The sequence below is a fragment of the Astatotilapia calliptera genome, chromosome 6 (assembly GCF_900246225.1).
Source record: "Astatotilapia calliptera chromosome 6, fAstCal1.2, whole genome shotgun sequence".
NCBI classification, from domain to species: domain Eukaryota; kingdom Metazoa; phylum Chordata; class Actinopteri; order Cichliformes; family Cichlidae; genus Astatotilapia; species Astatotilapia calliptera.
In genome coordinates, this window is record NC_039307.1 from 8263923 (window position 1) to 8276967 (window position 13045).

Here is a 13045-nt window from a genome sequence, read left to right on the forward strand (position 1 = left end):
GATAAGTGTAAACAATGCGCTTTTTATCGCTGTGTGGCGTCAAAACCTTGGGCCCTATTTCACGGTGAAAAGGCAAAGTGAGATGGAGGGACCTTAAAATGATCTCCACAAAGTAGTTAAAAAAGCTCTGTGTTGACACAAATCTCATACTTTTAACGAAGAACATAAGGAATCTCTAACTCAGCAGTAGGGGGCGCTAATGCTTCACCTGGTGCATCCGACTGTGAAGCGACGAAGAAAAGTCTTCCAGGAAGTTCAAGTAGATGGGTGCAACCAATGACTGTACTGAGTAATGAATTCAGTATGTGGTATTTATAGATAGTAATATGAAGTTTTTGCTCTTCGTAACAACCACTGTAAAGTTCACATAGCCTGAAGAAATGCCTTTGTTCATTCAAAATAAACCGCTTGACCGCATAAGATCGACAGCGGACCTGTTCGACAAAAATCCACATTTACAGGTTTGTTTTTGCAAAAGTGTGGCTGCTCATCCTTTTCATTTAATAGGAATTGTCTGTATATCGTTATGCTAACAAAATCGCTGTTGATAATTTACTAACATAACAGATTTAACTGTCTCTAAAGTAACCAAGTAAGTGTCAGTGGTTGTAAATCTGTGCATGAAGCAAAAAACCAAACCTAATAAGTTACACAGGAATGATTTATAGAACTGCACTACGACTACGTTTCAGGTACCTTAAATATAGATTCCGTTTATAGCTATAGATATCCAGTATGGACTAATAACGAACATGAAAAAGATTCAAACCCTCAATAACAGTAACATCCACATAAACAAATACTTTACACATAAATGTCGCTTTGCCAAATCTCAATTCCATCACAAATCCTCGAGATCGGTAGGATACCTGTGCTTAGCTCAGAATAAGATTCATTCTAGCCTTCTAGCTTTGTTCCTTTATTTTGGTAATCTAGTCTTCAAATCTTCTTTAACTGTATGTCATTAGTTAGTTGTTTTTTGTTTTTGTTTTTTGGTAAGGGGAAGTTGAAAGATAAATAAAATAACAAGATAAATGAAAAATAATAATTAAAAAATTATTCACATCGTTTATTGCACTGGTCTCATTTCAGCTCAGTGAGAGAGTCTTCACTGCACCTTGCTTTTGTTTATGGTCACACTATTGTGTCTCTCAGTCATACTGTGAGAGTGGAGCAGACAGTGAGAGGAAAAGTGAAATAATATTAAGTTGCTGAAAATTGCAAATTGTTGCAGGAAGTGCAATAAAACTACCCAACTAAAGTTTCACCGAACATAACTCCTAGTAACCCCCTGTAAACCTGCTGGCCCGCATCCCGTCGTCCCCAATAATTGATCCAGCTTTACGAGTCAGGATCAGAAAAAATATCCGAGTCAACTACTAAATCAGTTTGTGTTGTTTTCTTTGTTTTATCACTTTGAACCATTTAACTATTTTGCTTTCATGTCACAGGAAAAGGCAAAAGCATTTCGGTCTAAGCCGCTTGTTGATGTTGATCCAAAGTGCCTCCTGTATGTCCATCAGAGGGAGTTTGCTGCAACAACACCAGCAGACAGTGAGTAAAACAAAATACTGGAACCAGATGACCTCATCGCAAGGCTGTATACACACTGATACATAAGACTTTTATTATGTCTACACCTTACCCTCACACAGCTTTGATCTTTTAGGGCCCACATAACAGAGATGGGTGGAGATGCTGTTGAACCAATTTTAGCTTGAAAACTCAAGGGTTATGTTTTGGCAGGCAGAAACAGAGGCTACTGAAAAAGAAGACATAGACATTTTCACTTACCAGTTTTGTCATATCAGTTACAAAAATGAAGCCGAAGACTTGCAGCTAAGCTCTCACACATTTTGTAATTTTACTCCGCTTGTGTCTGCACTTTACTTTAATTGCCAAAGCGTTAAAGTGATGGATGGATAACGTGCCTGGTACCCACTCTAATATGTAGCAGTATATGGAAATAAATCCCAGTCTATGTTTTCTGCCTTATATTCATGAATTACTTTCAGTGACAGTTCCACCTCATCATCAAGCTAGGTAAAGAAATCGTTGGGGTTACTTTTTGCCATTGCTGCTCAACCTCAAGTGTGAAAACTCTTGGCTCCATCATGTTGATTGGTTGCTTGTTGTTAAAACTTGTTGTTCTACAAGGCATTCAGCCAACAACAGAAACCTTAATAGTGTGTGATGAAGTCTGACCACTGAATAGCTTTTGGATCAAGAATTATTCTAAGCGTCACTCTGCTTTTATTTATTTATGGACTATTTGGTATAAAATTCAGCACTTCAGCATGTTTACTTGGTCTTCCAGATCATGTACTGCACTATAACAGTAACATGCTTTGTTGTCTTATTTTTAACAGAATGCGTTTCAGTCATTGGATCTGATGATGCCACAACCTGCCATTTGGTTGTGCTGCGGCACACTGGTGAGAAATCCTTTACCATATTTGGGGCGATCGTGGCTCAAGAGTTGGGTGTTCGTCTTGTAATCGGAAGGTTGCCGGTTCGAGCCCCGGCTCCAACAGTCTCGGTTGTTGTGTCCTTGGGCAAGACACTTCACCCGTTGCCTACTGGTGGTGGTCAGAGGGCCCGGTGGCGCCAGTGTCGCCAGTGTCTGGCAGTGTCCGGCAGCCTCGCCTCTGTCAGTGCGCCTCAGGGCAGCTGTGGCTACAATGTAGCTTGCCATCACCAGTGTGTGTGAATGGGTGGATGACTGAATGTGTAAAGCGCTTTGGGGTCCTTAGGGACTAGTAAAGCGCTATACAAATACAGGCCATTTACCATTTTACCATTTGTGCTAAGGCATTATAAAAGGAAACTGTATATTGAATTTGTGGTTAACAATTACGTTTCATTATTTCTTAGGAAGTGGAGCAGTTTGCCTAGGTCATTGTGACGGTTCCAGCACTTGGTCTGAAGTACCACTCCTCGTGAAAGCGGTGACATCACTGAGTGATGCTTGTAAGGAGGGCAGGTATGACACACACATAAAAAAAGCAGTAAAATTCCAGATTATTCAACTAATTAATTAATTAATTTACATTTCTCCTCTCCTTGCCAATATGCAGACTTGAGCTCCATCTTGTCGGCGGATTCAATGACGACTCAACAACATCCCATAACCTCAGCCTTGATATACTGGGTATAACCTTACAAACTTACTTCATGTTGGACTGCAGTGTAATGCAGCAGCATAACTTAAATGGCTTTTTATCACTTCACAGCAGCATTCCAGGTACAGAAGGAGGATATTCATCTGGAAACATGCTGCATCACAGGTAACTTTGATGTTTGTTTTAACTGTTGAAGACTGTTTAGATACACCTGTCAAAACAAAACCTTTGCTCTAATCGTGCCTTCGATTCGCTGTTGTAGAAATGAACGATGTGGTTGTTAATGGAACTCACAGACCTGTAGTATATGGAATTGGTAAGTGATACCGTTACAGAACAGGATCCAGTGCTTTCGTGGTATTCAGTCTTTAATATGTTGTGACTTTGTTTCTGAACAGGTGTAGATGTTAAAACAGGGGACGTTTACCCTGCCTCCTTCCCTCATAAAGGCCCTGCAGAGGAGCTGCGATCAGCACGGACCTTCACGGGAGGAGAGGTGCTCTGCAAACATGACATGATGAGATTTTTTTTGAGAGAAAAATGCATGTTTGGCTATACACAATTTTCAGTTGTCTACCTCATATTTAATCAGTCTGTTAATTTTGAAAGAGATCCTCAGATTACATCATCACTGATTTTTTTTTTTTTTCTGACTTCCAGTACTTACTGAAGTGACTTAAAAATGTTTTCACAAGTCTGTGTTTTAATGGATAACGGATCTGGGATCTTGAAATTGTTGTTATTTTTATGTTTAGTTTTTGTTTTTTGCTGGCAAAAAACTGAAACATACCAATTAAAATAATCATCCCTTGCAGATGGTTAACATATATGACTCGAGTCGGGGACTTTTTCAAATCGGCCCGTGCACATGGTCTCAGAATCTGGATATTGCCTTCTGGTTGTCACAGAATGACGACACAATTTTAAAGGTAACGTTATTGGAAGTTATTGTCTTTGGTTGTTAACCAATGACAAGAAGCTTTTTTTGTGAGTATTTAAAACAGACTATGACTTTGGTATTTCGTCCTCTTATTTAGTACCTGTCCACCTCTCCGAGGGCTGAGCCACCGCACTTTGTCCAGCATATGAAGTCCACTATTCAATTCCTTTTAGACCACCCCAACTCTGAAAGCCTGTTTCCAGGGGGTCAACCACAGTTCTACCACAGGACGGAGACTGGGGACTGGGAGAGGGTTGTCCAGTCATAGAGTCCAACTCTTTTCTTGCTGAACCTTAACCCAGTAGCTGACCTTTTTTGTCTCTCAGCTCAGTGGGATGCATTGTGACCCTCTCACCTGATTTCTGTTCTGTGTTTATTGTGTCTTAAAATGGAGTTTACTTTACTTGAACATGTATCTGTTGAATTGCTTTCCTGACTCATCTGGCTGGTCCAGTGGAATGAGTAGAGGCAGTCTCTTTGTTCGTGCCTCTAATAGTTTTTCTCACTTTCAGGACTTCATACGAAGTGTGCTTTTCTGCAGCAAGTTCAGGATAAGGTCCTACTGCTTTTCTGTTTTCCCTTTTTAAAGGAAATCATTTACAGTGTTTCACCAGGTGTCCAAGTGCTGACCTTTTCCACATCATGGGTCCAGTATTAGTCAAGTGTTAGAATCAGTTTCAGATGTGACACAGCTCTGATTGATTACCTCCTCTCCCAAAGCCAGAAGACAGTAGACATATAAAAGTTAAGAAATCGATGTGCAGCAACAATTTCTATCATGTATTTTGATGAACAATTAAATTCTTCATTGTGTAATAGTTAAAGTTTATTTTTTGACTAAAAACACATCTACCATGTAAAAGATATTTTATCATAAACTATATTCTTTTGCAGACCTGGCTAAGAATATGTTTGTTTTACAAACTGCATGTGTACATGTGTATGGTATTCTGCAGTGTGGATGTTATGGATTGTTTTTTAATTAAAGAAAATGCGGTTTTACTAGTTTTGCCTGATTAAAAATTTCATGCATGGCCTTTTCATCAGTTGTGTTTTAAGGTGCTTGATAAATTCAGTGTAAATTGTTGGAACTTGTGAACATGCTGTATTTGTTGAGAAATAAATGTGAATGAGGAAATCTGTTTTGAATGCTCGCATTGTTCAGATCGAAAAATACATTTTTGGTTGATAATTTGCAACAGTTTGCTCAAATGCCATTTGTAAAAAGTGTCAATGTGTTTTATTAGATAAAATGTGTGTGTCTGTGCTCTAGATGCAAATCAGTACATTCCATTATCATTTTCAAACCTAGAAATCCCCACATGACCAGGTTCCTGCTCCTACAAATCTTCTTGTTGTTCAGTTTCTGATGGCACAGATTTCTGCCCATATAAAAGCGTCACTTGAGGTAAGATCCTCGCGGTGAAGCGGACATATTCCTCTGGACGTTCCAGCCCCGCCCCTTCAACGCTGCTTCTGTTTTTCACGTAAAAAAGGGGGCGTAGTAAATTTAAGCAGAAGGAAGCTACCTTTGCGCCGGCTGTCAGTCCAGTGCCGGTTACAGCTGTATGGTGTTTGCCAAGCAAGTATCTTAGCTATGATTTTGTGTTTTTATAGCGTAAATTACACGAGAAACGTAAAGACTCGGTGGTAGGTGAATACTGTGATGTGGAGAGAGTGAAGACCCGTGTGTGACTGTTAAAGTATACGCGTTTAGCTAGCACATCACAGTCAGTCGTTTTGTGGTTAAAAGGACTTGAAATAGGTTTTTATTTTCACTTCACGGGGTAACGGCAGCTAAAAATAATGCTAAAGCTGTTTTTAAGACATGCCCGTCGCTTTCCGTGGGTTACCAACGTGACACTGTACGGCTGCCTGTTCGCCGGGGGGGACTTCGTCCACCAGTGGTTCTCCGGGAGGGAGACCATCGAGTGGAGACAAACACGGAACGTCGCGGTGGTCGCGTTTAGTTTCCATGGCAACTTCAATTTCTTCTGGATGCGTTTCCTGGAGAGGAGATTTCCCGGGAACTCTATCGGGATGGTGATGAGGAAGCTGTTCCTGGACCAGACGACGGCTGCGCCCCTCGCCACCAGTGTCTTCTACACAGGTCGGTGGGCTGTGGGAGGCACAGGCTGGAGGATTTCTGACGGCGGTTAATGGTTAATCTCACAGCTGATCGCCTCTCTGTCCATTTGTAATCAGACCCATGCCCTCTCTGTGCTCCTTTCATGTGGCTTAATATCACCACTCGTTCCTTGTCTCGTGACACAGACGAGCAGAGGTCAAGTGAAAGACATGAAGGAGTGGATTATTACCACTAACTGGGCGGACTACGACTGATACTGCCAGCAGATATTGCTTCATTACAGTGGTTTACTTTAGATGGGAAGTGATAAAATTCCTCCCTATCAGAACCCGGATCACAAAGGGACCTCAATCCTAGCAAGTTTTTAATAATAAATCCACAGAGGGGAAAAAAAAAATCAAAGAACACATGCTTATTTAAACATTTGACATATCTGCTGTCAAAGCTTATGATTACAGCTTTGAGAGTCGAGTCAAAGACTTAAATAACATTTAATTAAAATAATCGGATGAACAAAGACTTAGAAAGCAAGCAGAAAAGGAGAGCCAAGTCAGATTAAATGGAAAACAAATACTGAAAATAATACAAATGTGAAAAATGAAATCAGAATTGCATACTTTTTTGCTAGATTTAATTAGATTTTTATTATTCATCCAGAGCTCAAAAGAAATCCTCCAGAATGTACAAATAAGATTATAAGCGGGTTGTAATTTTCCTTGCAAAATACATTTTTGTTCATCAAATGACTAAAAATAACAGGAAACTGATTAGAATTTTCTTTAACATGCAGACCATTTGAGTTCTTGTATGTAGTCACTCCCCTAGAATGGCTCATTACAAACCAAAAAACCCCCCTGATTTTGTTCCCCAGTATGTGCTGATGTCGAGACATAATGCAGGGGGAAAAGATTTTTTGGGGGGTACCGTAGAAATGGTTTTATTCAGCAGAGCAGAGCAGCTCAGTTGTTTTACAGTATTCATTACTGCTGAGCAAAAGTTGTTGTGGACTCGGGCAGTATTTTCACAATAAGTTATTGTGTAGCTTGTGCTTTCATGAGGTCCAGAAGTGTCAGTAAGGCTCCAATCCACTCAGATACAATCATAACAATATACAGCAATATTGCTGGTATAAATTTATCAGAACTTGTTATTGCAGTCTGTCACAAAACCTTTCTTTTGTAACTTCTTCTCTAAAATTGCTTCTGCTCAAAAAAAACTACAGATTTTATAACTATAACCTTAAATGTTGAAAGTGCAATAATCGCTTTTGGACATAAACTATTGAAAGTTAAATTAAAAATTAACTAGAATCAAGATAGTATAGTAAAATTAATATTTTCCCTTTTTTGTTAGGGAATAATAACCAATACATGCGAGACAGATTAAAGAATTTATTCAGAAATGGAGATGGATGGATTTTTTAAAGCCAGACCAGCACGTTTAGTTAAACACTTAAACGACCTAACATGGACCTATTTGACTCACTTCAAATGTGGAAACAGTTGAATCCTTAAAAATTGAGATACAGAAATTAATGTATTTGGGGATTAGACTCAGATGACCCATCATGCCAGAATGAAATCCCAGCGGAGATATGATTTAGGACAGCATGCCCCGGAGTCTAAACGCTGCTGGTGGTGAAAATGAATACAGAAGCTTTAATAGAGTTCTGGCTGAGGGGTTTAAACAAGATGGGGTAGAGGTGGGGTCTGTGGGAACAGAGATTTAAAACATGCAAAGCAGAGGCTGATTGGCAAAAAGAAGGCGGGTGAGAAAATGATTGGACTAGAGTAATGACGTCAGTATTGAGATTGACAGTACAGGGAAGCGGTAGCCGTGTAGAAAACAGAAAAGCAGCTGAACACTCATGGAGGCAGGCAGATAAGTGATTACAGATCCTTATTGAACTTACACATACGCTTCATAAACTCCATAATGATAGTGGAAAACAGTGTACACTGGGTTATTGTACTAATTTTTGTTTCAAATGTGGCTATATGTTTATCAAGATCTTCAAAAAACATGACATGATTATTTAATATGTTTATACTGTACAAACTGCATTGATCTTCCTGCACTGCCTATAAATCAGTCAAATCTCATGTGCCTCCAGGTGTCAGTTTCTTGGAGGGCAAAGAAGACATCTTGGAAGACTGGAGAGAAAAATTCCTGAATACTTATAAGGTGAGTCACAGACACAGGCTGTTGTTTTCTAAAGTCGTGACAGTTAACAGTATCTGTTTCAAAGCAGAAGAGTCCAATGTGTTGAGTGCTCAAATCCCAAACATCCGCAGTTTTATTGGTACAAACCGTTTATTAGGTGCTCTTCTGATTATGTTTTCTAGTTCTTATTTTGTGCTTTGTTTGTATCTCTCTTCTCAGACAGGGCTAATGTTCTGGCCATTCATGCAGGTAAATATCAGCATCATCATTATCAGCTTATGTCCATTAATATAATTGGGTGAAGCTATGTAGAGTAATTGTGCAATAAAGTTCAGGGATGAAGGGTATTGAGAGGGGATTTCTTAAAATCAGCCTGCAATTCTTCAGCTGAGACACTTGAGTTAGAAAACACAAACACTGCACTTGTCTTTACTCGCAATGACAAGTGACAGAGCGCTCCTACACGTAAGAGACACTCACGGACTTGTGCTCTGTCACCGTCTGCTTTCTTTATTTATACAACAGGAATTAATACATTCGTTCAGTGACGTGTGTGTGTGTGCGTGTGTGTGTGCGCGCGTGCGCGTGCAGCTCGCTTGGAGCAACTGTGACCACATATTTTTCTCTGGGAAACAGTATTCTGACTCTGATTCAATGATCTGCTTTGCTACATTTCAACTATTTTCATCAAGCAAAGACCAAAAACAGATACCATCAGAAATCAAAGTCCATACAGTGAGATCAGCAGAGCAAGTGGCACATGGAGGTTCAGGTTTAGACATAACAAAAAAATAAGGACAATGCCAAGGTAGGAAGTAACACATGAAGAAAAACCAAGCTTAAGAAATAACCAAAAGACAAAATGGTAAATGTGGAGAAATGAAGGCTCACACTAAACACGAAGACAGAGACGAGGGAACTTGGAGGACAAATGCATTAGCATTAAAGGATGAGGCAAAGGAGAGAACTGAGAGGGGAATCACTGACACTTAGCACAAGTAATAAACTCAAAGTAGAAACTGAAACTTAAACAGAAACCCAGCTAAATGGGCATCCAAAAAACTCCATGAAAACCAGAGAAGAAACCTAAGTCAAATACCACAATAAAGTTACAGTTCATTGTACTGCATTAGCAGAAACATGAATCAAAACACAGGATTGTAAAATGATAGTTTATTACTATGAAACTATGAAGTAAAAGCAGAAATAAAATATCCTGTAGTATCACAAAAATCAATCTCACCTTCAAAAACAGCGGTGGGCTCAGTGGGTGAGCAAGCGACGATATGCCGTATGACCAGAGAGCAGTAGGACCGGGTTTGAATCAAACCCTTAGCCCTTAGCTACATGTCTTCCCCTCTCTCTCCCCGCTTTACTGTCTATCTACACCCTCTCTATCCAATAAAGGCTAAAAAAAAAAAAAGGCTAAATACGTATCTGGGGAAGTGTTTTTCTGTGTTTCTTACGTACTGCATTGGGTCATTGTCCACACCTTTTACCCTCCAGTTGCTATCCATAACACTGTGTTAAATAGCAATCAGTAGACATTTATGACATAATAGTGATGACGATATGCTGTTATCTCAATTTCTCTCAGTTTCTGAACTTTGCCTTGGTGCCTCTGTATGTGCGGACCACCTTCACTGGCTGCTGTGCCTTCATCTGGGCCACTTTCTTGTGCTTCTCACGTCAGACCGGTGATGGCACAGCTGGTGCTGCGCTGGCGTGGATGTTCCCTCATAAAGACGATGATGCCGAATACACTAAAGAGAAAGACAAGGTGGATGCCCCCAGCAAAGGGGCATGACTATGTAAACCCACACAGTAGCAGAGTCAGTCGTTTTTATGGAAGGTGACAAAACGTCAGCTGGACTAGTGGACTGCGGTCTAACTCAGCTGATGTTACACTAACACTGCCAAGGTCACAGGTCAAAGACTCGGTGAGATAAGAGTGAAAGTGCTGAAAAAAACTCCAGCATCTTGAATGTATATGCGGAATATTTTTATTATTTATGCAGTATATTAGCTCTGTGGGAAAACATTAAGATCTATCCTTCCATACCACAGTGACTATGACCATCGGCTCTTTTGTTCATTTTTATTAATGCCATCTTGTGTTTGTTCCACAAGTAAGGTCCTTTTTAAAAAAAAAATTTAACTTGATTTGCTTGATTTGCATCAAAGTGAAAAACGGAATAGTGTACAAATGATTTCCACCATGTGGACACTGGCAGCTAATTTATTAGCTTAGAATTTTAATTAATGATGATTTGAGTCACATTTTAAACATTTAAATCTCAGCTTAACCTTTCATCTTTGGCTGAAAGAGTGCCTGATCGCTAAGAAATATCCCAGATGTTTCCAGTTTACATTTTAGTATATGATGTATCGAATACAGACATACCCAGGTACCAGTTAGGATTGTCACAATGTACGATTTTTACCTCAAATGATTTTCATGGTCAAAATAATTCACTGATATTATTACAAAATCCATAAAAAAAAATCAACAAAAAGAAAGTCTGTAGGAATAGCTGTACAGACATGAAAGTAATAACAACTACAAAATTATCATAATTTCAGTTTTAAATATCACTGTTATTATGAATAACATCTATCCTGACACCTCTAGTACCAACAATATGTGATATTGTTTTATATGTTTGTATTATCAATTTATAGGTGGATCATTTTTACATAAGAACGCTAATGAACTGAGTGCACAGTATGAATCCATTCAAGCACAAGAAAAATGTAAGCAGATCTGAAAACACAGTTTTGATTTGCACATTTTCAGTCATCGTCATTTCACTATTTAATATGCAGTACTGAGAAAGTTAAAGGTTATGCCGTGTTGGTCTAATAAAAACTGGAAAAGCTTGTCTCAAACATCCATTTACTTGAAAGGAAGAAATGTTGCCTGCCTGTTTTTGTAACCTTTGTTAATATTATACCATCGCATGGGCTCAACCATCTGTATAAATATTACTTTATAGATACTTTATAGAACTTGCCTGCATAAAAAAATGTTAAATCAGATGCCTCTGGCTTTTATAAATCGAGTGCAGCTAGAGTACAGCAGTTTGTTATGTTATATATAGACTTTAATGGCATACTTCTCTTTTCTGTTTCACACAGATAATTAACTTTTTCTTTCTGTTTCCATGTACTACTGGAATTTATGGAGAGCTTTTTTGGTACGTTTGAGCCTAAAATATAGTTTGCGATTACATACTCATTCTGAGTGTGTGTGGCTATAACATTTCATCTGTCTCACAAGACGAAATTAGTGCTGTTAATAACATATTAATATATGAAGCACTGCTGGATCTGAGGTAAAGAAAAACATTTTAATCACTACTGTATCTTTTATCAGAGATTGGAGTGTATGTTTCTTAATAATAACTTCCGATTTCCTGACTGTATGTGTGCTGATACCCTGGAGCTGAAATGTCCAAGAAATGAATATTCCTTTTGTTTCTATGCTATTTTTCCAAAGTCAAAACCTTCTGTTTTTACTGGTTTTGTTGTCACAGAGCACAAATGGCTGCTGTTGACTGTGAAAACTCATCTAATTACTTCTGCACTAACCGCTGGAAATATAGTAATAATATTTATTGTTGAATAAATCGAGAAAATGTCATTCATTTATTGTTGGATTTTTTTCTTTTTACTGAGCACAGTGAGAACACCATTGTAGCTACACAAATGAAATGGACATTAATGAGCTTGTTCTTGTACCTACAACAGAACAATGGTCAATAGCCTCACAGTTTTTTTCACAAAAGGTGCCTTTTGTTTGTTTTGGCTTGAGTTCAAGAGGAAAATCCCTCCTATGGATTACTTGCCATTTAGATGGACTACAGGTATTTTGAGAATCAAAGCTTGTATATAAAGCACTTCCCACTCATTGAACTGTATAGCCTTTGTACGCAGTTTTACAAGGTAGTAAACTTAAACAATGAAGCTTCCTTTTTTCCATTAAAGTGGTTTCTAAATTTGTAACAGATTGTTCAAAAAGATGTTTGCCTGATTTTCCATAAAGCAAACTGACCAACTGTGTGAAAACACCTGCTTCTTAACCTTTGTCAGTTTTATATGCATGTGAGTCAAAGAAAAGCCTAAGGAGACAAACTGTTGAAGCGCTCTCACCAGAGACAGTATATAATATTAAACTACTAACTTGCAATACACTGAATACAATCATCAAAAACATTAATGTGTACTATGAAAATTAGTAGGCCTATTGTTTTCAGATAACGTTTCCTTACTTATCCCTTAAGTTGGGAAACGGGTTTATTACAACAGTTCACTAAGTTCATCATAACGAGTAACAAAATAGCTAAAAAAGCAAAATAATAAAAATATTTCAATAAAATGACAGCGTTGTTTATATATGTATGTATGTATATATATATATATATATATATATATATATATATATATATATATATATATATATATATATATATCTCCTAGTGTGTATGCGCGCGCACTTCTATTCAGCGGAAAGCCTGCATTTGCGAAAGACGGATAAGTGGAAGTGAATGGATGGATGGATAAGTGGAAGAGGAAACATAAAGAAATTTGTATATATGATTATGTATATATGAAATTTCAATTACTAAATAAAACATAGGTAAATATTTAGATTAGGTTGTGTGTGTGTGTGTTTTTTTTCCCCCTCTTCTCTCAATGCGTTCTCGGTGATAGTGGGTGTCTCCCAGCCTT

General features: G+C 38.4%; 2 protein-coding genes across 2 annotated transcripts; both read left to right on the plus strand.

Annotated features, from left to right (window-relative positions):
* The first annotated feature begins 20 nt into the window (after window positions 1-20).
* ntan1 (N-terminal asparagine amidase) lies at window positions 21-5200 on the plus strand. The gene is made up of 10 exons (XM_026170028.1): window positions 21-461; window positions 1452-1554; window positions 2370-2435; window positions 2875-2983; window positions 3078-3151; window positions 3234-3287; window positions 3385-3438; window positions 3521-3618; window positions 3938-4051; window positions 4160-5200. Exons 1-10 carry the CDS (start codon window positions 381-383, stop codon window positions 4328-4330), a joined length of 924 nt encoding a protein of 307 aa, XP_026025813.1. The 5' UTR covers window positions 21-380; the 3' UTR covers window positions 4331-5200.
* Window positions 5201-5553: 353 nt separating this feature from the next.
* Window positions 5554-11957, plus strand: LOC113023717 (mpv17-like protein). The gene is made up of 4 exons (XM_026170030.1): window positions 5554-6172; window positions 8265-8335; window positions 8534-8563; window positions 9912-11957. Exons 1-4 carry the CDS (start codon window positions 5869-5871, stop codon window positions 10119-10121), a joined length of 615 nt encoding a protein of 204 aa, XP_026025815.1. The 5' UTR covers window positions 5554-5868; the 3' UTR covers window positions 10122-11957.
* Window positions 11958-13045: the final 1088 nt, after the last annotated feature.